This window comes from Netta rufina (genome assembly GCF_964035555.1).
Source record: "Netta rufina genome assembly, chromosome: 3".
Taxonomy (NCBI): Eukaryota; Metazoa; Chordata; class Aves; order Anseriformes; family Anatidae; genus Netta; species Netta rufina.
Genome location: NC_140125.1, coordinates 56,835,926 through 56,863,434, shown reverse-complemented (window position 1 = coordinate 56,863,434; position 27,509 = coordinate 56,835,926). Strand labels below are relative to the sequence as shown.

Here is a 27,509-nt window from a genome sequence, read left to right as displayed (position 1 = left end):
ACAATTCTGCTGAATGTTTTTTTTTTAAAGCAAGACAATTTATTACAACACTAGGAATTTTAAGTTACTCAGCAAGACAGAGTGGGTTTCATGGGTTTTATGCCCTACTTTAAGTCTTTGTGAATGATTAATAGAGACAGATCTTATCTGACTCTCTTAAAGATAGATTCCTGGCATTGTTCAAACCAAGATTAAATAACACCATTATTCCTTTTCTCATCTTTCTCCCTTGTCCTGGAGATTTGAAAGAAAGTGATGTGTTGATAGATGTGAACTCAAAAAACTATCTTGAAAAGACAATCCAGGACTTTATAATCAAGGACAAAAAAAGAGGTTATTATCCCAACAGTTCAATGATTCTCCTTGCAGGTATCTGAGTGATCTGGGCACAATTTACACTCAAAATGTATGTATGCTGTTGTTTTAGTGTTATGCATACTAATGACATCTAAATACTTTATATAACCGTATACACTTCAGCTTTAAGATACAATACAAATATTATTTTTATTATTATATATGTATATACAGAGAGAGAGCTCGTGTTTCTCTCCCAGCTGCTCCTTCATGCCCAAACGCCGTGCAGCCGGCGCAGCACATGCCCTGCCAGGAAAGGCTCCGGGTTGGCTTTCACAAGCCCTGCGACCAGGAAGTTTCCCAAAATACTCCATTTTTCGCCTAGCAACCCAATCCCCCGCAGTGAGCCGCTCGGGTACAAACTCCAGAGGCTCACGGGGAGGTGCGCTGAGGGAAGCCGGGGAGGGAACACCCGGGGGGGAGGCTGCGCCCGGCCGCCTCCTTGCCAGAAAAGGCTGGTGTTCAGAGGCTGGAGGAGGAAGAGGAGGAGGAGGAGGAGGAGGAAGGGCGGCTGCCTGTCCCTGCCCTCCTCCTTTCCTTCCGGGTTAGCCACCGCCGCCGCCTCCTGCCGGGCCATGGGGGACGCCCCGCAGGGCGCCGCGGCGGCTCCGCTGGACGCAGGGCTGGGACCGGCCTTGCCCCGGGGAGCCGGGAGCACCGCGGCCGCCCAGGACGAGGTCTTCCTCATCAAAGGTGCGGGGATCGGTGGCGAGGAGGAGCCGGCCCGCGATGGCCCCGGCCCGGGCTGGCCCCGGCCGAGGATCAGAGCCCCCCGGGGCGCCCCCGCTGCCGCTCCGGCTCCGCCGGGACTGGGGACCCGCGCCCGCTGCCCCCGGGGGCGCTGAGGGGAGGCCCCGGCCCCAGGCACGCGTGGAGGTCCGCGTCTGCTGAGGGCAGGAGCTGATAAAAACCCGTGGTTGTTTCCGAAATCAGGGGGAAAAAAAATCACAACCAGGTTGCTGGTTAGTAGACCCTGAAGTGTAAAAGGCAGCGGGCGTCCCGTGTGCTGACACTGCCTGAGGTACCTCACGTGCTTCAGTGACATGATTACAGCAAACTTCCTCATCGACAGTAACAGCCTAATTAATTTTTGACAACTGGGCCCTAGCATAAGAATGTTTTGCTTCTTGCTTTCTATTCAGGCCATTTGATTTTTAAACCTGACTGCTGTTTATTTTTTTTTTTACCCAGCACAGGCTGGGTGTCAGTGGTCACAAAATAAGAACGTGTAGCCCCCTAAAGAGGGGATTTCAGTATGAACCAGATGCTTTTGTACAGTGCACCCAGTCTGGTGCATCTTTCTCTTAAAAGCAATCTGGTTGTGGCTACACATGCCTTTCTGATGCAAGAAGCAGAGGGACCAACGGACCCCATGTAACTTTGGAAACACTGAAGAACTGAAAGTGAGGGGCGCTCCGTGTCTTGGGAAAGCTCATGCCTTTTTATTATTATTATTTTGAAATAGAGCATTAGAACAGAAAACGGACAAAACCAAGGAAATGTTGCTTACAGAATGGTTTTCTGAGGTACTCACGGATTTCTCAGCTGTCTCTTCAAAGTATCGAATGGTGCAACAGAAGAATTGCATACGTCTTCCTCTGGAGAAGGGCAAGGCATGGTGGTAGAGCAAGGTGATTTTAGTAACCTGGCTCTGGAGTGAGAGAGGCTGCTGAGGGAGCAGTGGACATTTGGAAGTACTGTGAAAAGGCATTCTGGGATGCAAAAGACTTCTGCATTCCGTGCTTCACAAATAAACACTTGCTATTCATTGTCAAAGTGCTCTATTTCAAAAATAATTGTCCTACTTGCTGTACTGAGTTAATGTAAATAATTTGGACAACATCCTTTCCCTTCAGCACATGCTGACATTCTCATTTTTCAGTTATTTTCAAAACAGGTTTTTACTATTTTTCACCCTAGAAAACAAAATCTTAATTTTTATTTCTTAAACTTTTCTCGGCAGGTGGAATTTTTCTGGGTACTGTCGCAACAGCAGGAATGATAGCAGGTTTTGGCACCACACTTGCCATGACAAAAAAGAAGAATCCAAACTGGTTCAGTAAGGTTTGTTCCTTTTAAACTGTTTTCCAGTTGTGATACACAGAAAAAAATGCAAAAAATTGCTTATAAAAATGTTGATACATGTAGAACTTGGCTGTCCAAAGTTGATGGTAAGAGCACTAGACCTTAAATTAAGTCATTAGGAGTAGTAATAGTTTAAAAAATCAATTCAGAGTTGGTGCTGCTAAATACTTTAGTGCTTGAGATTAGTTGAAATAAAACAACATTAAGCTTACACTGTTAGCTTTAATCATACTACTGCTATACAATGCAATGTAATCATTGATCTATTTTTATCCTGTGATGTGAACATCCTTCAGTCATGAGCCTCAGCGATCCAACTTATCATGCAGTCCTGTGGTGCTATCATGAATTGGGAAGAGAGGAAACTATGGAGTAACAGTGGGATGGAGAGGCAGAAAGCCTGTAAGATGTGGAATACATAATATGAAAAAAATAAAACACTGTGAGAGGTTGTTCCATGGGTTATAAGAATGTATTACAATAAAGAAGTTCTCTTTTTTAACTTCTTTTTTAAAGTCCTTTATCTTGGACACGGCATTTTTCCAGATACTGTATATTCTTGGCTGTCAGACCTGTCCTGTTAGCACTGTGATTTAATCAAGAGTGACATTACATTGACATCGTAAAATACATTTGCTGGAAGTGGCTCCATACGATACATACCATTTAAACTTTTACTGAAAACCAGTATCTGTTACTATCTGCGCAAATGAATTTTAGCAATTTGCTAGGAAAAAAATATGATTCCTGGGTCCCTTAACTTTAACACTGCAAAGTGTAGGAAGAAGGCGTTTTGTCAAGGTACTTGTAGGTGAGCAATTTCAAAAGGGAAGACTAGACTTAGAGAACGTCTGTAGAGGCTCTCTGAAGTTTTGTTACCAAAGAGGTAAAGTTTTGCGGTAGCATTCTTACTTAAATGTAGACTTACTGCAGGTCATTTCCTATTATATTTAATAACACATTATGTATAAGAATAGAAGTGTACCTATGAATACCTAAAGATGATCGCATCCTTATTAGATGCTTAATGTCTAAACAGTATTTTTTCCATTTAAGATGAGGCCATAGCTTGGCAGGTATGTCAGGCAAACATAAGCCAGCAGTGCTGTTCAAAGAAGTAACCCAACCATCCCAGAATTAATGCTGGAAAGAAAGAAAAGACCCATTCTTTCAGCATCTTTGCTGGTTTGCGCTACCTTTTGTGCCAGTGAAACCACAGCATACAAGTCAGAGTAGAAACAAGCAAATGTGACATGGTCTGGGACCAATTTAAATAGTTTGATGGGAGCAAAAATAGCAATTTAATGGAGGAGTTGTAGCATCACAGCATCATGATTGCTTTCATATTTTGAGAAAGCAACAGTATGAGACCCTAGTCTTGCAGAATGGCATTGATGTTACCGGCAAGAGATAGAGCTGAAATTGAACTTATTGTACCTCCTTCATGGCAATGGACTTAACTAAGTATCATAAGAATTTGTAGAACCAGAGCCCCATATTTACTTTGAAATGAGGCTACATAATCCTGTTTTGTGAATGACTGCAGAGGCTTTCAATTAAGAAATTATGTTTGGGGATGTGTGTGTTAAAATTAAATGGTCATATGCAGCAGCTTCCCTATGAGAAGCATCCAATTTTACCAGCATTTAGTCAGGTGTTTAATTTTACAGTGGGTTAGGTCATATAAAGCAGTGAACACCCTGAACAATCAACCAAAACAGTTGAACTTAACATTCATTTATTTTAAGCACTGCTTCCTTTCAGATACATTCATATACACAAGAGAACATTTACAGGATTGAGGCCTGGGTCTGGAAAAAAAAGTAATTTCTTTTTCTCTCATTTCCTGCTTGTATTTTCCAGAAAAAAAAAAAAAAATACAGTGTGGAGCATATATTTTGGCATTGGTTAATAGCTGATTTTTTAAATCAAAGAGTTATCCTTTTTTTCCCCGGTATAGGAGCAGTAATGAAGGGAAAACAATCTGTACATAGAAGAACAGGTTTATGAATAAAAATGTTCTTTTTGTTGGTGATGCCTTTTTCTCCCATGATATCATACTAGTTTACTCTTGTCATCTTATTTTTAGCAGTTCATTAATCAGGATTCTCGATGCTTCAAACACAGTATCTGATAATCATATGACAAATTGTGGTGTTTACAGAGATCTTTATATTTAATAACACCAAAGAATCAAGCTTTTGACCAAACACGGTTTGACTGCTGTCAGTAAAACCAAGTCAACTGTTTCTACATAGCACTTATTTTTTCTGGGACAATCAAGCATTTAAATAGCATTTGAGTTTTTTTGCCAGCAATTTTCACAGATAATGACTTCTATTTAAAGATTCTGTGTAGAGGTTATTTTTGTCCATTCTTTTTCCATCTTCCAAGTGGGAGAAGTTCTTCTACATGTTGTGTATGTTTAGACTCTTGAGGCAGGAAAACATCAGAAATAATCATCAGCATTTTTAGATCTACTCAACACAATCTCTACCGAAGAAGTTAAGAAAGTTCATTAGCTGTGGTAAGGAAATAATAGGACGTGGTTTAATGGTGTAACTAGAGATCTCCCAAGTTGGTGTCCATGCTCATATGTGTATGTATACACACATGCTTACAGAGCAGTGTTTCGTTACCAGCTTCCACTTTGGGGATGTCCAAATCAGAATAAATAAGGATCAAGACAGATTTTGCTCATGCCCTTTGCAAGTGTGTATTTGTCCTTGGTAACTGGCTAGAACTAAATCCAAAGGACAAGCGTTAGTACTGAGCACTATCTTAGGATCATTTCAACATTTTGATAAATACAAAGCCAAGAGGAAAAAAAAATATTGATGCTTCTTCATTGATCAAATACCACACTGATAAGCATTGTTCATGTGCTGAACTTTATCAAAGAAGAAAGAGCAATTAAAAAAAAGTCTTAACAGAGAATGCAGAAGATTTTTTCCTACCTTTTGTGATAAACAGAGAAGTGCAGTTCTTTAAAATAATTTTCCTCTAACACATCAGATCTTTCATAGAATGGCTCAGGTCGGAAGGGACCTTAAAGCCCACCCAGTTCCAGACATCTCCCACCAGACCAGGCTGCCCAAAGCCCCGTCCAGCCTGGCCTTGAGCACCTCCAGGGATGGGGCATCCACAGCTTCTCTGGGCAGCCTGTGCCAGGGCCTCACCACCCTCACAGTGAAGGATTTCCTCCTAACATATAGTCTAAATTGCCCCTCTTTTAGTTTGAAATCTTCCCACAAGTTAATTTTTAGTCACTTGCACATTTTAGACTACAAGTGAAAGAACTCTTTACTGATTATATTTGTATGCCTGTACTCTCATTAATTTACCTCTGAGCAATATTTTTTATTTTATTTTATTTTTTTATTTAATACCCAGTACGTAAGTAGGACTATTCAGTTGTGTGAGGACCACAGATGCCAGTCTTTAGTTGTTACCTTCTTAAATCTATGTTTCTATGTGAAGAATTGAACAGTGATCCTTCTGAGGGGGAAAAAAAACACAAACCCTTTTACTGACATTTACCACTAGGAGTGAGAGGATTACATCCTACTGCTGTTACAGCCTACACAGACTGAAGCTCTCCTGCAGCAGATAAGTAGAGAGAAGTGGGCAGTGTGATCCGAGAACGGCTGGCTAGCAGCAAACACGTGGTGTGAATTGATTGATGTAAGCCAGCACACGTTTGTGCACTTCATAGCTGCACTGTGCCCTGATGTGCTGCAACTGAAAAGGTTTAATTGTGGTTGGGACTCAGTTGTGGTTGAGGCTCCTTTCTTCTTGGCCTGAGATGACATCCCCAAGTGTTTTTGTTTTCAGGACACATCTCATGGAAAACTCTCAAGGAGCAGAATCATAAGAACACCCACTCTTATTTCTGAGAAAAATGGAAGTATGAACACTGAGTAGCATTATCTTTGTTACCACTTAGTGAACTCCGCAGGGGATGGGGTTTAACGTTGCTGCTTATTCTTTTAAAAAAATTCCTAAACAGTTTCTAGACCTCCTTCAGAATTCAGCCTCTCAAAAATCAGTCCTTCAGTCACAGTTATATTCTGCCTCAAACTGAAAGCTACATAGGTTCATCCAGTTTTCTCATTCGCTACTTTAGGAGTGCAGGTAAAAACATAATAGACTGAAGGCCTTGACCTGCCCATACTCCTCCTCTCCTCCCCCAGTAAAAAGTACCAAAATCAGTTTTGTAAAATGATTATGTTCTGATGTTTGTAGCATAAGGGCTTTTGATCCACTTCGGGGTTCTGATCCTGAGCCAGTTTTGTATTTTGAGTGGTGGGATACCTGCCAGATTCTTGTGCTCTTGAAACACTTCATTTCGATGTTTCTGGGTAATAAAAATTATCCCCAGGTGCTACTGGTAGCCATGAAAGCTGTTCCTGGTGAGAAAGCAGCTTATACACCTACTTTGTGTCTGTTTGGGCCTGCCAGCATCCATAACAAGAGCTTCTGTGGCCACACTACTACAGCTGGCAGGACAGGAAATATTATAGAGCACTAAGTTAAACATTTTAGTGTTTTTTTTTGTTTGTTTGTTTTTTTTAAATCAACTATCATTCATTTTGTCTTGATCACTGTTTTTGCTCCTAGGGTATTACTGCCACAGCTGCATTACCAGAGAGTGGTTCATCATTGGCCTTACGAGCCCTAGGATGGGGCTCACTCTATGCCTGGTGCGGAGTTGGATTGCTAAGTTTTGCCATCTGGAAGGCGCTGGGTGTTCACAGTGTGAGTAGCAAGCATGATCCTCTCAAATACCATATTTTTCCTTGAATCAGTCATCTTGGAGTGTCATCTCTATACTACAGCCTGGCAGTACCCCTTCATTCCCCAGATGTAGAGTGACTAACCTGAGGGCTCTGCAGTCTGGAAAGTCATTCTTGCATCTTCCCTAAGTGGGATGTTGTGGGAAGAGACAACCTGGGGGGAAGAACAGTTTTGTCCTGTTTATGTTTATTTACACAGATGTTTCAGATTCTTCAGAAGAGAGTCAGTGTTCTACTGCAGAGACTAAAATAGTAGCAGCAAGCTTTCTGTATCCTTTGCTTACAGAATTGAAGGCTACCCCCAAATCCTATCTTTAGAGCTGCCTGTTTATTTGTTCAAGGTCCATTTTCTGCATCAGGACATGAGGGACATAAAAGCTGAGAGGAAGACAGCTTTCTTTCTAGTGTGTTTCTGTAAGGGGCAAAGGGGCAGAAGACATGTAACAGAGCACTATTCCACCACATGCCATGTCAAGGCAAAGAAACTCGGGAAGCATCTGTATGTCTCAAGGGGCCAAGGCTATCTTTAGCCAAGTGCTTATGTTCCAGTGTTTCACAGCGTTGAGTGTGAACACTAGAGTTCATGTAAGCATTTTGGTTTGCCCCTAGTAACGAGCCCATGACTGAAGAGTTCCCCTGCAGCTGTTTGGCAGAGCTGTCTACATCCTTTTAAGGGGTAGGAATGAATAGACTTCCTCTACTTTCTGTGACAAATTAATTCTATATTCAGCAAAGCATTTCATGCTCTCCAGACACTAAAAGAAGCAAGATATTACTTCATCCTGATGCTCATTAATAGCTTTATTCAAGTTCTCACTTCTTGTCCACTCTGCCAATGCATCCTGCGGGTTACCATTTGGGTCCCAGCATACAATCACATCTTCCCTGGTCTCCAATGTTGAATCTCACTAAGAGCCATTAAATGCAGGCAAAACACAACAAAGCATAGCAGGACACAGGATGCAGCATTTTGTTTATACTCAAGTCCTTGTCAGGCTATGGTGGAATAGCAGAAAAGGGGTAACAAGAGTGGGAATACCAATTTATGCTCTCTGCATGCTGACCTACAACAGTCCACTCAATTTACTGTCAGTATATCATCGTCCAAGAGGATTCATTCTGCTGGAGTATTTCTGGCCCTGCCAAAGGATAGCAAAATATGACTCTAGTCAGCAGTTTCCATTTACTGTTGGTCAGTAAGCTTAATTTTTATTGTCTTTGAGAAATGCTGACCTGGACCCACAGTTGCTTGCTTTTCTCGTGAGACCACTTTCCTTTAGACTGTATGACAGGAAACAATGGCATAAACTTGAGATGGCCAAGTCCCAGGACATGTCACAGTCTGACAGGGAGCTTCCTGACAGCAGTGGTTCTTGGGTATTAAGCACGCAGCACAGGGCACAGCCTTTTAGCAACTAGTTGAACGCTCCCAGTCAAAAAGTCATTCCTTATTTTATTCTGCGTTATATTAGTGTTGAAAGGAAATAGGAGTAACTCTTAAAAAGCTGCTGAAAATGCCTGTTGGTAGTGGTTTCTGTTGTAGGCTGCTCACATTTTACAACATGGCACAGTTAGAACTGCAGACACTGAAGGAAGCAGATTTCTGTCAAGACCCTGTGGCCACCCGTGATTTTGAACAGCTGTGTCCCTGCTTTCTACTGACACATCTATTGCTTTCATTATAGACTTTTAAATGCCAGCTGCAGGAAAGAAACTAGTTTGATAGTACTAAAAAACAAAAATCGGCATTTGTAAATTGACTGTCATGCGTTTCTTTATCCTGATTTACCTTATGTCTGTTAAAATCAAACATACATGTTTAAAGTAGCTAAAGGTGCAAAATCAAAAGTGTTAAAAATGAAATACTCTGACCAAAGAGAAGAGATTCTAGAAATATTCTTAACTGTAAAGAATAAGTCATTTTTGATTGTCGTTTACACTTTTTGTGTACTACTTTAACATAACAATCAGAGCAAATATTGACTCATAAAAGATGTTTCATGGGGTAACACAATACATTTGAAAATTCTTCATTGCTGTCACATAAACAGAGATAGTATACTAGTGACTGGTCAGTTACAATACTAACTTTTAAGGACCCATATTAAATGCATTCATTGTATCTAATAGTTATTAGATAATCCCCCAAATAAATCAAGTTTAATTTGTATGAACTATTTACTGGAGTTATCACTTAGCGAAATAAAGTTTCTTTATGTATTTTCAGACCTCAGAAGCCATTCCTGATTTTACACTAAGCTCCACATTTCAAATTTTAATTTCAGTTCACCACTTTGAAAAGAGGCTCTTACAGGCTTACCTGAATAAAAACATCTTATGTCTTCAGTGTAATTGAATGCTGTGAGTTCAGTTGCACAGTAATGGTTGCAGGTTCCAAAGTACCACAGACCTGTAGAAAATGAAATTATAATTTCAATTGAAGGATGATGTACATAGATTTTAAATCTGTGACTTCAAAGCAAACTTTAACCTCTGAAAGCACTGTATTATACATGACCTCAGGGAAAGCTTGATTCATTTTGATGCCAGGAACCTGTGAGATCTTAATAACTAAACTTTTGGCAGCTGGACAAAGAGAAGAAGAGCTTGCTGCCCTGCCCCTTCACCTTACTGCCTTTAACAGCAACCAGCTGCCTTTGGGACCTGCTAATTAGCGATCTGGCCCTGCTGCCATCCTCTCTCAGCTGGGCACCAACTTCATTTGTTTAAGAGCTACTGATAATATTGGTAACAATATTGTGACAGCTCATATGGTGTTTCAAAATTAAGTTGTTAAGCATAATAAAGTTCTAATTGTAAACACCACAGATGTTTCATTTAGCAAAAAAGAAGCTGCGTCTGTCACACATAAAAATGCATTAGCTCCAGCATGTTCTCAAATTCATTGTCAGCGCTGTCCTTGTGAGTGTCTGGGTGGGATCTCAGTGAAAAAAGGACTGACTTTCACGTACAGTTTGGAGGGGAGTTCTGAGTCAAGTAAAACTGAGCTGCTCTGTGGTTTGATGCCTAATACCATCTCAGGGAGTAAAGCACAAGAAGCCACAGTGGAAAATCAGGTGTGATGGGTTGGAGATCTCAAAGCAATAGCTCTCTGGCCATTGACACTATTGAGCAGTTTTCCCCCTAACTGATCATCCACATAAACTGCTGAAGTTCATGCACACCAGAGCTTGCTCGGACTTTCAAGGAGAAGCAGAGCTGGGCAGTGAAGTTGGAGAAGTTCAGCAAATGATGTGCTGCGTGCTTTGAATCACTTTAGCCATGCACTGGTTTGTAGTGGTGGGCCACTTAACTGGTGTCCATCACTTGTAATCGGTGTGCTTGCCATTCATCCATTTTGATCATATTTGTGCCCATAGGATAAGTGGTAAGCATCTTCCACTCACCTGGAAAGACAAAACTAAAACCAACGATGAGGCTGGTACAATTTCTCAATTTCTTTTTCCATTTTTTTTTTTTAAAGAAACTAAAAAAAGTCTGTATTATAATATTATAATTCCTATCTGTCAAGTGCCTGCCTGTTATGCCCTCCTGGGGTCCCCATAGGGGTTGGTGGGCAGGAGGGCAGTGGCTATGGGCTCCGCTGCACACAGGGGCCAGGGGACTTGGGTATATATGTGTATAGTTTGTCTCGCTTGCACTGCAGCTACATCTGCTGGCAGCAGGAGAGAACATCAGCACGTTCAATATCTAGGAATAAGCCAGTTTTATTTTTCACGCTTATTGAACGAGTGTTTTTAATTGCCTTATAATGGCCTGTTTCCCTTAAACAAGTATGACTGTAGTGGCAAATGCTGTTGCTCCTGGTTAGAGCCCAGAAGAGCGCTTTTCATTTTGTATCACTGCCAAAATACTGTGATTTTTAACATTCAGGGACGTGGTCCCTGTGAGCATCAATTATCAACGGGACAGGGTGATTGATAAAGATACGTATGACTGTAAGCTTTGTGACTGTTTAAATTATCTTGTCATCACTTACAAAGTCAGAGATGGAACGACAAGAACAAACCGGCACGATATTTCCTTGATAAGTTATAATTGCTGTAATTAATCTGCGTCTGTGGTTCTGGAGCAGCGTTGCGAGTACTCAGCAGTTCGTGTTGTGGAAGGAAACTGGAACTGCAGTGTCGTGAAAGTGCTTTGTCCTTACGCCTCCTGACACAGCCTGCTTTTGCTGGAGAAGCCAGCACAGAGCAGTCACTGCTGAGATCTGTTCTGGACACTAGGATGATGCTCTAGCGTTGGTGATACTAAGTTTTTATTTAATCTTTGTGGTTTATTGGTTCTTAAAACAGTGCTGTGACGATGCCTACTTCCAGCTCTTAAGTGGCTTTATTGTTAAGGGTGGTTCCCCGTAGCTGTACAGCCTACTGATTTTATGCTAGCATGAAAACCCAGGAATGACAGCGAGCCACTGATCTTTATATCTCGGAAAGGGATATAAAAGATTTTATGCTGTCTCAGGATGGGCTGTTAATATCCCCTGACTGCAGTTATCACTGTTGAAATCTTAGAATATCCTGGTAAGTAATAAACCCTCGTAAATTCCTGGGAACTGTTATCCCTAAACTGAGAAGTGATGGGTCAGTGAGGACTTGGGCTGAAAATGGTTTAAATTCTGTTTTTCATTAATGTGAAAGAGAAATCTTCATTTTCAGGACGTAGGAGCTTATGGTTATCTGTTTTTACATTGTACCCCGTGCAGAAATTATCTAGCTGTCATTAACACTTAGAATGACTTTTTTAACTCGCTTCCCACAATTTCTTAGGAAAATACTTTCAAGTAGGTCCACCTTCGACTACCTCAGGGCCTAGCAGCTCTGTATTAGCAAGTGTCATCAAACAACATCAAACAGGTCAGTGAAGCAGTTTGGGTCTGGGGACACCTACAACCATATCTAGGGGATTTTTAAAATCTGGACTGACTCTAGCCTTGTCCCATGGCATGGGTATGTCCCATGTCCCTTGGGTAGCACCGTCTCTTTCAGGGACAGACTGGTCTTAGGTCTCAGGTTGTCATGTATTATTACAGTAGGCTTGTGTAGTTACTTGTGCTGAAATAAAACCTTTCAGTATCTAAAACCATAGGGTTACCAGAGGTGAGAAGTAACTGATCAAAAAGGAAGTGGCACAGACTCTTTTATAAATCATTTTCTAATGATAAATTGTCTGAACATTGTGGTGTTTAAATAGTTCTGATCTTATCTCCATCCATGAAGGCACAGAGTGCAGCAATGCAAACCGTGTCTGTGAGTATACTGTTAAAAAACTTGGTAAAATTGATGGTCACAGAATAGTCCTGGAAACTTGGAGGAAAAAAAAAAACACATCTCTGAATGAGGCCCAAAATCTATTGTTTTGTTTCTGTAATATTACTTCACATTAAACACTTTAATTAAGCTAAAGTTATAATAAAACTGTAAAATCTGAATTAAAAGTCTAATGCAGAGCAGACTTGCTGGAGCTAATACAGTTTGAGTGATTTATCTGGTCTGTCCCCTGCCTTCCCTGCTGCTTAAACATGTCTTTTTAAAGGCAGAAAAGTGGCATGTTAGAAGTCTGTACAAGCAGGATGCACACCATGGTGTTCCCTTGCTTTATCTGGTGAGTGAAACGGGCAGGGCCTACTTTTGTGAAATAAATGATTCCTCATTTTTTGAAAAAGACCTTTTTGACTCATCCCTCTGTCCTCAAGTGCTTTTTTCTTACTCCTCAACCTCTGACTTTAGAGGGTTTACATAGTCTGATTCCCCTGTAGCTGACTGTCATCAATACGTTATTTACATTTATCCATATATTGCATTCGGTCTGCTTATTTTAGAGGGATAACTGATGGTGATAATCACATTAAGCTGAATTCCACTTTCCTTACAATATGGCTGTCGTTTATCAGCAGTACCAAATAACTTGGAAAAATGTTTCACAGTTTTCTAGAAGTTACAGTTAACTTCTGAACCTTTATTTTAAATAAGCAGGGTTTTCTTTTTAATTAAATACTTACAGCTACAGAATACTTGACAACTACTAAAACATACCTCTGAATGCCTGTTGGTATTATTATGTTTTTTACATACCAGCAATTACAAGCCTTTTTTTTTTTTTCTTTGAAGCAGAACAATGCTTCAGCACTTGCACACTGAGGCATTCAACAATTAACAAATGAGACAGAATGTGCTTTAAGAGCCCTTTTGCTCTCCATGCCCTCAGTAAATTAGGTTTTATATCCTCAGAAATAAAAGCATTTGTTCTCCCATAGGAAAAAGGGTTGGGATGATTCATCTGTAGGTTTGAGAGATCGTGTCTTGTTGCTTATATATCTGTTCTATGGAAAGCTGGGAAAATACTGAGAAGAATTGCCTAGTAATTTGTGACTAATATAGTTACAAAATATTAGTTTATCATTTTTATGGTGACTCTTAATGAAATATCCTCTTTTTCATTGATCTTAACTTTTAAAATATTAACAGCCTAACACAATCGCACAGCTGTGTAGAGACATCTAAAACAATTAGAAATGATACGGAGAATATATGCCTGCCATGGTTTTCTGGTAGGGACAATTCCTAGGCGGGCTGCTTTTCTCTAGAGGAAACCTAGCCTCTAAATCACCATTTTAAGTATAACAATATTAGCATCCCCTGGGCTATTTTGGGAGATACTTGATATAATTTGGTGGGACTATATTCATAGGTACAATATAAATACAAAAGAATATTGGGTTTAAGGGTGGATGATTTTCAGAAATGAAATGAGAACACAGAGAAATTGTCTTCACGAATTACTGGGTTTAGCATCCATAAACAGTACTACTACCTACAGATCTCAACCAACTATAGACATATTGCAGAGGCTTACATTTTTATGCTATTTCATAAATAGCATATGCAGCTATATAATATAAAATATATATATATAAATAAAGTATAAAATATATAAAAGAAATGTTGCCATAAAAGCATTACATCTCCTAGAGTCATCATAGAGTCATTCTAGATGTTTTTTTACTATTAGTTTTTAATTTTCCTTGTATTTAATCCCCACCTATTCATGACTTTTCTAGTCCTTATCGTGCTTATGTTTGATTGCACAATAAAATCTTTTCTTTCCTATTTCATGATCACGGAACTCAAAATAATTCAAATTTGCCCTTTTTTTTGACATTGTTTTACTTCATTAATACTTGAATTCCAGATTTTAGAAAGAAGATGGAGTACTAGTACAAGTTAGCACTTCCTCCTCCTGTTTATACACAGTTTTTCTGTACTGCTTGTATTGCCTAATTAGTTTGGGGAGGAGAAGACTTGCCTCCACACATATGTACTGCTAGCTTTTTGCAGAAGAAGTAAAAAGAAAAAAACAAGGAACCTGTGAACTTCACTGTGTACTTGGTAGAGCAGAATGCTTATTCAAGGAATAAGACCATCATTTTCTTCCTGGAAAGCCGCTACATCTGCATTATCAGTAGGGACAGCTGTAAGGAAGTATTTCAAGAACACAGGAAGGCTGTAGCAGTAGCTCTCTCGAGGAATTATTTTACTGTGTCTTGGAAGAGACTCGTGGCTGTCAGCTGCCAACAACCTGTTAGGAAGGCAGACAGAATACAGCAGCGTTCAGCCTTTGGTCTGAAATTGCCTTCGTGGAGCAGCTCCAGGTCTCTGGAAGTGTGCAGGTGGATCAGCGCGCTTCTTGGCTGCATGTAATGCAAACTACACGCGTATAACTAAAGTCTGAATAAAAGCTTATCTGACTGGTGTGAATTCCTCATGCTACATCTCAGTACCATGGGGTCTTGTGCTTCATGAAGTGTGGCAGGATGGCAGTGCCTGCTCACCATATGCTTCTGTGGTCTAGGAGCCAAGCTGCTGTGCTGGACTGAAAGTACCCTGTCGTCCCCATCTTTGTGCAACATGATGGGTCGCTTGCGTGCAATTCAGCACTGTTCCAGGCATCATTGCTTAAGAACAGGGCTTTAGTTTTGTGCTGGCTCTTTTCTCAGCCATGAATCTCACTTGTGGCTGATGCGTGCTGTGAATTCCTGGACATGCAGAGGAAAAAAATTACTCAGGTTACTTTTTTCAGGAACTACCTACTTGCATGCAATTCATGTTTTTCATTTAATTCAGAAATCCAAATCACAGCACACAAGAGCGTATACAGTGGGGACGCTCATCCTGATGCTTCGGGTCCATTAACCAACATGCTTTATACATTTAGATATTTAACTATCTTAAATTTTAGATTACATTAATTTTTCAAATTGCCCCGGGTGACTAAGGAGCAATGAGTAATACACAATAATAGACTAATCATGTGGATGTTCTTTTCAGGCACCCAGATTAGAAAGTAAGATTTTACAGAAATAAATGGCAAGTTCCTCAGTGATTTCAAAAATTTTTCACTCCATTTTTCTGCATGGCGTGAAAGCCTTTTGCAGTATAGCCCAAACTTTGTACCATTATTTTTATTTTGAAGCCTGGCACAGCATCGCTGGAATCAATGGGAATGGGCTTGAGAATGAAACACTAACATCATCCTGTTTGAGATATCATATACTACAAAAACACGAGCTCTTGGCCTTCCACTTCAGAAAAATCAACTGGGAAATGTACAGAAATTTAAAGTAGGCATATATCTCTGAAGCTAAGGAGAGCTTCTCCAGAAAATGAAGTGCTTTTTTTTTTTTTTTTTTTTTTTTTTTGTTCTGAATAGTCAGAACACTGGGATTGCCTTTGCCAGTGAAGTGTAAGACCTAAGAATATGGACCAGAGCACTGTTTCCCATGCTTGCCCTGCACCGAGTGCTCCGTTTTACCTTGGCAGTTGGGGAATCGCCTGCAGCTGGCAGGCTGTCGGCCCTGCACTTGGAGTGCTGTAAGGGCTTGGTGCTCACTGTTTTCTGCAAATAACTTGCTATTTCTGCATGCAGGCTTTGGTAAGTGTTTGATAACAAGGGTGACAGCAATCATTTTTAAGATTTGGAAAATGGTGGCCAGAACAATCCTCGCTGATGCCCTTAAACCCGGGGCAACCTGTCTCAGCTTCATGTCTTGCGAGGTGGAAGGTGGCTGATGAGGACATGTGGCACGGACACACCGTATCCAGCCGATACTCCAGTTCAGGGCATCTAACCCCATTTCACTTGGAAGCTAATGTAAGCAGTTCCTACTGGTACAAGTACTAAAATAGGAAGCTAATAATTCCTAGAATCTGGGTTGGCCTATTACGAATGTCAGACATTAAAGAGAACATTTCTTCATAAAACTTTCATTCTAGGATTCAAATAGACTCTTTTAGCCGCTCTTCCATTCATTTTAATATGAACGGCCACGTAAGTGCTCTCAGTAATAGTGCTCTCCCAATTTTTGTGTGACATTCTGTCAACGATGTACATTAAAAAGACATTATTAAATGGAAGATGCTTTTAGGTCCCCATATTTTTGCCACCTGAGGCAGGATCATTAGGTTAAGATAAGAAAATAACAGTGATCTGTAGCTATTACAGATTATTTAATGCAGTAAGGTAGATGATACCCTTTTAGAAAGAAGCCTGACAGTCAGAGGTGGAACAGTTACTGTAATTTATTTGGCAGGAAAAAACAGCGTCAAGCTTTGCAATACCTATGATAAAAAAAAAAAATAAAAATCACTGGAATGAAATTGACTTCAGAGAGTTGCCTCCAGGAAGAGCAAATGCTGGAATGTTAAATCAAGAGATGTGCTACAAATCGTTCGTGTACCACTAGGTGCAGGAGCAGGATTTGAGAGAGCGGTCTGTGGTCCTGAAGGCAGCAGAAGGAGGTGGAATACGTTCAGCTTTTAGTGCTCGGTTTACTCTGCTATTAATCAGAGACATTATTACAGTTGAACTGAGAACCCCAGGGTCCATGTGGCTGGCAATAATAAAGAGGCAGCCATTTCAGTGAATTACTTCAAAACATTCCAGTGGTTAGTGGATAGCGTATTAGCTTTGCTAATTAAATTAACGCTTTTTGAATTGAGACCAGTGGCGTGTGTATTTGGGAATCTGGAGAAAATACAGAAGATTTCTGGGTTGGAGAGGGGAGAGCAGATCTTCCAAATGGGATGTCTGCTGAAAAAAAAAGGCAAGGCAAGACATGGATTTGCAACTGCTGTGTTTCCTTGTCAAGAAAGTGCAGTATTCATAGGATATAAAGCTAAATTTATCATTTTCACAAGAATATGACCACAGCGTAGGAGGCTGAATGGATACCAGGAAATCCATTTCATGGCAGGATAGCTAACTCATCACTAGTGAAAAATGTTTGCCTTCACTACAAGGATCCTCTGAAGCTGTGAGTTACTCTGAAGGCCAAATGAGGTCCTATACTAAGTACAGGTTGGCCAGGCAAGGCCAACATACTCAGCTCATGGTCTCTGACTGAAAGAAGTCACAGCCTAAAAGTTGGTAAGACAAGGGTTCATAAGCAGACAGACATTGTCACTGGGAGAGAAGAGGGAGGAACTCTGGGTTGCTGTTTCCCTGGTTGTTTATGTGTGCATACACCGGTGCCATCCGTCAGAGAAAAGCTGGGTTTTGGTTGTCCCCATGCATTTAGGTAGTGTGGGAAGTGAGCTGTAGGGGAGCTCTGAGTGCAGGGAGGACACTGGCCAGGATTTACAAGTACATTTAGTTTGTGCAACAAGCACAAACATGGAAACGGAGGAAGAAACTGAAAAGCTGGTGATATTAGTGGAACAGAAGAGAAACCTTAGAAGTCCAAATCAAAGCCCTAATGAAGTCCTGTAGTGCAGTTTCATACTGGAGGAAGAGAGAGAAAATAAAAGTCCATAAGTAGTACTACTTACATCTATTACTCAGAAACTGTTGTGGAGAGAAATAGTAGGGTGCAGGATCATTTAACTTGCATAGTAATTTAAGTAAGAGTTGTAGCTGTGACATTTGTCTTGTGAACAATCTGTCCATGGTTAAATAGACTGTGAGGACACCATGTATAGCTTAGGCCCATGCCAGTCTCCGTGGATAATGCCTTTCTTAAACAGCTGACACCCTAAACCGTAATGCTGAAGGGACAGTGCACAGTGGTGATCAGCTTGGCTTTCATTAATGTGGCTCACTGTCCAGAGTGGGAATCACAAAAGAAGAAAGTTTGTGGAATAATGTAAAACATTGTCAAACCTGTGAACTGCAATACAAAACTACTTTGTGCCAAAGAGGGTCATGGAAAAGGACACGGATGCTTGCAAGAGAGGAAGTGATCAATGAGACAGTGCCATCACCTGCAAAGTGCTTTTACAAATAAGCATTAGAATCTACGGAGATAAGGCTGAGGAAATTTTTCAAGGGGTCTTAAAACCAAAAAAAAAAAAAAAAAAGGACATTGACATTGAACAGATCAAATTTTGTCCATGTGTTAAAGGAAAATTGCTTTTCTAGAAAATGAGCTGCTTTTACCTGCAGAACATAAATTAGCATTCTGAATGGAGAGAAAAAATCTGCATGTTTTTAAATCTGCAGTAGCTAGCAGTGTTTTAGTGCTTTCTAAATAAATACTTTTATTTTTTTTCTTCCTTCAGAATAAACCTGTAGTGTTTTATTTCCCAGAAAAGATTGCTTTGTGCATTTAAGGACTAGGCTTTGACATATTTGTAATTATGAGTTAGCTGTTAGAGTGAGGCAGCGCTGTAGTTCACTGAACGGCTTCCCTACCCATCATCCTTTTTTGGAGACCTTATGTAACTGCTTTTAGTTTTCCTTTGGTATCTTGTGTTGTCAGTGGAGTAATAGAGGTGTCCTGCAGGGCTAAAAATAAATTGAAAATCGGAGTTTAGAAGCAGCCGAAAAAAAAAAGCAACAACAAAAAAGGATGAGAAACAGATTACACCAGATCATATAAAATGATCATAAAAATGGTATAAAATGTTTATTTCCAGTTTTACCAACTGAGCTATGGCAGATCAGGTTAGGATCTGACTATTCTTATGTTATCAAACACCCAGAGAATACTTAGAGTGAGATGAGAGAGCTTGGTTCACTCTCTAGGAAGTAAAAAATATTAAGTATGTTAAATACTTGCCACATGTCAGAGAACTCAGGTAACTTACTTACAGAAGACTAGAAAAAAAGTTTGGGGCAAAACAAAGTTCCTAAAGCATTTCATACTGTAAATACTTGTATTCAATTGTCAGCAATTGTGTAATGTAATTTTGGCTGTTCTCCTACATTGTCTGTGATACTGTGTTTAGGGTCTTTGTAAAAAAAAAGCTACAAAAGCTTTTTAGGTTTAACTAAGTTGCAAAGATATTAGGTTAGTAACTATTGTGTTGAGTGCCAAGATTAAAAAAAAAAAGAAAAGAAAAGAAAAAAGAAAAAGAAAAATCAACAACAAACAGCGACAAACCAAGAAATCAATCAAAACAGCTATCTGATCAAAATAAAATGTAAAGCAGAGAACGGATTACTTTTTGCATAAGAACAAAGACAGGATAAAACTAAAAGGATAATTTGGCTCTGAATTTTCCTCCTACTTTATATAACATGTATTTTTATTTAATTAGCAGTCCCTAGGCATTTTTACTCAAAAATGTGGAATCTAAAATGTTTTCCTCCATCATAATTAATTATTTTCTTAGCAAAGATTTTTAAAATTTCTTTGTAAACAGTTTCTTTCCTTGTATCAGCTGTAATTTGAATAATTGCATTCCAGCAAGTACCAGTTGTCTGCTAGAATTATTCATACACAGAAGGGCCTGGATAGAAAACACCCATAGCTATTTGTTAAAAAAATGATGACCCATAACACACAAAAGTTTGGTGTATAAGAGAAGATGTCTGTTTGGCTGCTTAGAATATACAGATCTCTTGGAACCCCTCCATGGGACATAGTGCTTGAGACAGCATTTTGTCTTGAAGATGTCATTGCATCTGTATTTTAATACCACACATCCTGTCTCCTGTGCTTGAATGTCATAGATTCTGTAATTTCCTAAAAATAGTAGTTCAGATCTTCCCCTCTACATCCTGCTCTTCATGCAACAGGATTTGTACTGATTTGATTCTTCTATGTCTATCCTTAAAAATATACTACATGTAAAAATATTGGAAGAGAGGTACCTGCTAAATCTAAACAATATTTTCAAATACAAGTGATTTTTAAAGGAATTAAACCTCAGTTTTGGCTTGCCAGGAAAATCGAATCAAACATTGGTGATAAAATGGTTGCCATAAATATAGATTTGGTGATTGGTTTTAATGTCAACACCGAATATAAAACCAGCAATCTTTCTCTTCTATAGCAGACAATTTACCAACAAAGAAAGAAAAGCATGGTCCTACGTGTAGTTTTGAATCTTATTTTCCTTCCTACTAATATACAAATTTTGTTTTGTCACCATACTGTTGGATAAACCTCAGGTGAGCTTTTCTTTAAACTTCCTTAAAAATTCTTGAACAGACCTGGTGACTCTTTTATCCATAGCAAGTGTAGAATAAGGCACTGAAGTCAAAATATGGGCATGTTCTATTGAAGTAATTTTCCTATAAACAAACAAACAAAAATTAAATTTGTGTGTATATACATATACACACACACACACACATAACAGTTCATCTAATGGTAGTGAATCATTCAGGCAAGTGGTCCAAATTAGGCACCCCAGCGTAGTGCTTTAGAAGTGGGGATTGTTGTGGGTCTCTATACTTTTTTTCACTTAGTTGAACCAGCATATTCAGAGGGAATGTCTTAATTTGCTGTAATTTTTAAGGCCTTTTTGCCTCTTCTTTACCTCACACAGACCTATTTTGTGGAGTAAGCCCAGGTTTCATGGTACTACTTTATTTGCTACTTATTAACAGCTGACAGCTTTTATTTTTTTATCTCTTTTATAGATGAAAGAATTCCGAACGAAAATGCAATCAATGTTTCCAGCAATTCCTAAAACTAGTGAGGCCACTGTTGAATGGGAAGACTTACTTAAATCAAAGTGAAAGAATCGGAAGCATTTGGAGATGGCTCTTTCAGCAAGAACAAGTAGCAAAGTGTCCCATATGAAAAAAAGAGAAGAAAGCTCAGACTGAGCAAGTTACTGGCCCAGTCCACTGAACTTGGGGATGCCAGTTAACATCTAAGAGCAAGAGAATTAAAATAATTATTTATACTGTACTTCTTCAGCATGTTTGGTATAGTTGATATGGGAGGAAATGAACCGTCCGAGGCAAGTTTGATTCAACTGGAAAAAAGACTGTATCTTATGAAGACTTAAAGAAGAAACTAACCTTGGTAATAAGTATGAGGACAAAACCCCAATAAACTCCTATCACATCCACCTTTTAAGAGAAATTTTAGGGAATTTCCCTAGGAAACAACGGTACTTTCAGTGCCATTTACATGTACCATTAGGAATATAAACATAAGACAGTTACAAAAGATCCATTAATGAGCCTGAAGGTAAAGCACACAGTGCACTCTGCTAAAAATAGAGGAGATATTTAAAGTTGTAACAGAGAAAGTGTCTAAACCAAGCTATTTTTATATGTCTGATGGGAAAGTTTAAATACTTCCAATAGGGAAGTAATGATCTACTGAGCTCCTCCGTAGAGCAGCAGCAGAGATCTCAACGAAGTACACTCTCTTTTCTCAGTAGTAGCCTTTTTATTGGATCCTACAGTTGTGAATCTGCAAAAAGCCTCTACTATATTTGTATGGAAATGTTAAGTGTTAAGTGAAAAAAACTTTGTATTTCAATGGTTCCTGTGGCTCTTCTATTAGGAAAAATAATGTGTCATTTTCCAAACTGCAGTAATCTCATGTATTGTGGGTGTAAACTAGGAAGAATAATGTCTCAAACATTGTATTTGCAGAACTGTAGATCTGTAAAATTGCAGAAATAATAAAAAAAAAATACCATCAGTGAACAATCCTTTGTTGAATGCTCAATTATCAGGTTTTTTTATTAATTGTGCACAGTCCAATTAAGGCAGCTGTCAGATTTAATAAAGTCCTCTTCAAACCTGTCCTGTGTGATTAAATCTTTATATTCTTAGGAAAAAATGTTTTTTTTTTAAAAAGCTTTAAATGTCAGATGAATAATAGAGAAATATGGTTTTCCCACAAAACGTGACAGCACCAGAATAATATCTTCAAAGCAGCTGATGTATAATAGTTGACATCTTTTCCATGGCTCGATGTTTGTAATCCAATATGAAATAAATTGTGGTGAATACTGCCATCCTATGCATATGAACAATGGCACTGCTTTCATATTTCTATTTGCATGCAGAGGGATGCCTGCAGTGCCTATGCATACACAGATCAGTAATATTGCTGAGTTACCAAGTTTAACAAGTAGCTCTGCCATTAAAACTGATCAAGTACCGAACTGAAGTAAATAAATGCAGATCTCATGATGCCAACTAAAGGTTGGTCACCTTAAGTTTGTAAAGTGGGGTTCAGGTCACTTGGCTTTATCTGCACAAAATAACTTTTGGTAAAATCTCATCTAAATTAGTCATCCAAGTTGCCTGCACCGTCGATTTGAGAAAGACAGGACTGGTCAGAGGGCAACTCACTCTGCACTAAAGCGAACAGCTGCTCCTGGAATTTTACAAAGCATCTGAACTGTGCCAGCTGCCTCTGAAAAGAGTCACTCTGCTCTAGCTTACCTCCCATCACTTCAGTGACTACACGAGAGCACAGCTCGGGAAAAACCCTTAAGAAAAATGAGTCGTTTTCTAGCTCTAGAGTTTTCTAGTTTTCTAGCACAGAGTCCTGAGGGTTAGATGAGTGCTAGTCCTGGCACAAGAGAGCTGTCCCTTCTGGTAATGGTTAACCACTGGGTGAGTCTAACTACATTACAAAAGAATTCCCTTGTGACAGATAGGGTGAATTAAATCTGGAGGTGTCCAGTTATACGTACATCAGATATACATATATCAGATGATGTCTTCCAAAAATTTGAACCTAGTGAAGTTAGCAGACAAATATTTAAAATAGAATCACACTGGTAGGCCAAGTGGAGAGTCATCTGGTAAATCTGTGTTAAGGTTGAACATAAAACGTCTCCCAAAGAGTGAGTGAGGAATTAAGATAATATTATTACAAGCTTGATTGTATGCTATGGGCTGGAAATGTTTATCTTTTTTGTTTGTTTGTTTGTTTGTTTTTCCTAGATGAAGGCTTAGATAGAAGAGTCAGAGCATAATTTAAAAGTAAATCAAGTCTCAATCTACAGGAAAAACATGGGAGGCCTTGAATTTCTTTCTTGCACTGTGCAGTTCTTTTCACTAGGTGGACATGCTGTTGGTTTGTGGATGTTGCTTATTTTCTTTTTCTGAAAATATTTGGCACAGCTACTGGAACCAAAAGAAAACCCTAGAAAATGCCATTCTCTGTACAAATTGAAGGGAAAAGTACGTAGTATACCAATAGCAGATAAATATCACAGTGTATGTAGTTATTGCAACTGAGCAAATAAAATTAAGCTAAATGCAACAACAGATAATATAAATAAAAAAGTAATTAAGTTTTCAAGATTTATATACTAGAAGTAGACACTAAAACAAAAAAGTTATTGGGTCCAGTGGCTCCTTAATTGCTTCCTCTTTTATTTTAAAAATATTTTATCTTTTACTTTCTTTCTCCATCAAGGGAGTATATGAATGAAACTTGGAAGAGGAAGTTTATTTTCATTATCAACTTTTCCTGTGCAAAGAGTTGCACTAAATAAAGGGATGTTTGCAACACTGCTATTAAAAGTGGGTAATAGAGCACAGCCACAATGAGCTTCATTGTCACTTTTCAGTGGGCTTCTGTTTCATTTACTCTGTTTTTCACCAACTTTCTGGGCACACTTAGTTATAAGAATAATGGAGGCCACATGTGTTCCTAAAATTAGCCTGCAGGCTAATCCTTAATAATCCATGAGCTCCCTCCATGCTGCTGTGTTGTTTAGAAGATGAAGGAGATGTGGGAACAGGGTGATGAAGAGACCGGTATGGAAAATGGCTGTGCAAGAAACCCCGATGTGCAGGCTCCACCGCCCTTCGTGTGGTTCTGAAGAAAGCCTCTGCAACACCTCCAGCCCCAAGGTCAGTAACAGTGTCTTTGCTGTAAAAGGTGGCAAATGAAAACAAACTGGAACTACTGCTTGTTTAATTTGCTCCACTGCCCACTCTGGCAAAAATGTCTCAGGGGCTTTTGCTGTGATTTTTGTCACCTATAGCATCTGCTGACTTAAACCAGACTCCTCAGAGCTCATCGTTTTCGAAAATTCAGGTCACCTAACATACACACAGGAGGAGTAGCCTTCAATATTTAGGCTGTCATTCAAAAATCTCCAGAGAGCTAAGTGCCTGAAACTCAATTAAGGCTGAAGAGCTGAATCAACACTGCCAGAGTTTGGGCTGGCGGTTGCAAAATTCCTGGATGTTTTAAGCCTGATAGGCCAGAAAACAATCCCATCTGGGCCAATGGTCTATTTCAGCAATCAGGATTAAGCTGACAAGTTTTCTGTGATTTGTCTATTTCTTTAATAGCAAGAACATATTGTTAAATTAGCTAATGGGAAGAAAAATGTTTACCAGTTAATGCGATGCTTTATGTGGAGCACCATCTGTGTATTGTCTGCTGAACATCCCTGGATGCAGAAGAGAGGAAATCGTACAGAATTTCAACCTTGTCTTCTCTACTGTCATTATCTTGGGCAAGTATGGTAAACAATCATATTTATCTTCTGGAGCATATAGAGTTTTAATCAACCTATTAGCCAGGATGACATTTTTCACAGACGTTGGAAGGTACAAAAAAGACATTATCTCCCCATATGCAAACCAATTCATGGCACTGAGCACTAGAAAACTAGACCAGAATGAACGAGACAAGTTGTTTTTCCCTTCACATCTAAATAAAGCTATTTGAAGGGACTTTAGTCAAGCAAACTTGGGGACTCACCATAAAATTCTGGAAGGAAACAGAAAAATCAGCTTTTGTAGACTGCAAAACAGAAAGTGTAAGAGAAAGTTTTAATCCTTCATGTCCAAAAATCACCCTTTTCTGTTTGGTTGGACACATTTCTCTGGGGGAGGTTTTGCTATTATTTGAGATTCATGAAAACTGGTTCAGTTATTCATCAGTCTGACAAATGGGAATTGTACTTTCCTTCCAGTCTGATGTGTTTTATTCTGATCATCAGCAAAGCAGGGAGGAGACATTTTACAATCAACAATTTGGATATGGGAACAATTCTTCTCCTCTGCTGCTAGCCCTGTACTATAAAGTAATGAGAGTGAGAAGGCAGTACTGGCTGTAGAGGGTTGTGACAAAACACACGTTTACTTTTTGACTAAGCACTGATTGCCTAGCAGTGCCTTGTACCACTGCTACAAATGTGCCAAAGTAAAACCATAGAAACATAGTAAAAACATAGAAACACGACAATTTTGTGACCAAGGTATTCACTTCGGATACTAAAAGGTAAAGCTCAAGAATAATTAACAGAAAGAGGGACAGCTTTCAGAGTGGAGATGGGGGTCTCCTGCTTGGGATACACCCCAGGACAGCCTCCTGGGACATGGAGACCTGTTTCAAATTTTATGCTTTCTGCTTTGCTCTTAGTTTGTGCTTTTTCCTTACAAAGAAATAAATAATAGAGCAAATAACTCAGACTGGGAACATTTGTTTTCATGGTTGGGTGGATTCTTCTAGTATGGAAACATTTCCTATATTCTCCCTGAAAAGAAACGTCTTCAGCTGAAGACCGAACTTTTAAAATCCTGTACCACTGGACTAGATTTACATTCTTCTCTTCTGTAAGGCCTCTGGAGTTCTTGCAAGCACTAGTGACTGATTAAGCCCAGTTCCTGTTTACTGTGCTTCCCCTTGGCTGTTGGACTACGATTTATATTGATAAAGTGTAGCAGACAGTTTATTGTTCTCTATTCTGCTTGGCTACACAGCTTATTTATTATTTGTTATGACTTATCTCAAGAATAATGTGTAGATGATATGCAGAAAGTCTGGGGTTCACCTGTATATCTGGGTCTGGCTCATTGCTTTCACACTAAGTTGCTCTACAGAGACAAGCATAGATCCATAATAGTTCTGTTTACTTCTCCTTCCCCTTTAATTTAGATTTGCTTATTTAATTATTTATTTTGCTTTAGAAAGAATGGAGTAAAAAAAAAAAAAAAAAGACAAGTGATATTAGATGTGTGGATTTTTGGATGCTCACAGTGAGAACTTTAGTGATGATGGATAACCAGCCAATATTGACCCACAATTTTTGCAGCACTTTAAAGAAGAAAGATTTTCAGATTGGGCACACAGGGTCACTTGTCCTTTTTTTTTTTTTTTTTTTTAATTATTATTTAATTTTGGCTTATTACACTACGTAATACATCTATGTTTATGTTCTGCATGACCATAGCATGAATCTAACATAAAGAGCTATTTTTGTGGGTCACAGGTTTATTTAAATGCCATTTATGAGATCACACTATGAAGGAAAAAATTAAAAATAAAAATGCAGTGATCCTGTTGAAAAATGAAAGTTCACATATCAGGGATGACTTACTTTATGCCAAGCACTAGGTCTGATACCAAAGGACAAGGTAGTCAAAGCCCATTTTACATGCAGCTGATTCTTTCCAAGGAATGCACTGGATTTATTCTCCTAATTCCTGCAGACATCTACAGAAACACAATGAAATTCTCAATATTTGAACATTTGATTTAAGTGCAATGTAAACTGTACTTCAGACAAACGTACCAGAAACTGTATAATTAAATACATATGCTTTTTAGGCCAATTGCTAATGTATACTCACAAATGATAATAATTTTGCTAGCAGACTGACAAGTCACAATAGAAACACTTATGTTTTGAGTTAAGTTAAGCTGATTTTCCCTCTGTGTTGTTAAGCAGCATTCCTCCTCTCCAAAACTTTCTTCTCTGGGCCCTCAAAAAAAGAGTAAAAGTTTTCTCTGCACCAGCTTTTGTCTGCAAATAGAAGGATGTTGCAGAAAAGGTTTTGCGTCCTGGTCAGAAGCATGTGGCACTTGGCTGGCCCGACCTCAAGCCAGCTGCAACATGGTGGGTTGTTAGGGTTTTCTTTTGGTTTTTGAGTTTCTTTAAAGCTGAAACTTTGAAGCTCAAAATCCTCAGAAGGAACAGAAAGAGAAAGCTCATGCAAACAAATACCACTGATCTTTACACAGCTTTGATCTCTTATATATCTATAGTGCCTTTCATCATGAAGGAGCCCAATAAGATTTAT

General features: G+C 39.2%; 1 protein-coding gene across 1 annotated transcript; it reads left to right on the top strand.

Annotated features, from left to right (window-relative positions):
* The first annotated feature begins 907 nt into the window (after nucleotides 1-907).
* On the top strand, nucleotides 908-22,250 carry TMEM242 (transmembrane protein 242). The gene is made up of 4 exons (XM_084284011.1): nucleotides 908-1,050; nucleotides 2,321-2,421; nucleotides 7,063-7,200; nucleotides 21,126-22,250. Exons 1-4 carry the CDS (start codon nucleotides 933-935, stop codon nucleotides 21,222-21,224), a joined length of 456 nt encoding a protein of 151 aa, XP_084140137.1. The 5' UTR covers nucleotides 908-932; the 3' UTR covers nucleotides 21,225-22,250.
* The last annotated feature ends 5,259 nt before the right edge of the window (nucleotides 22,251-27,509 follow it).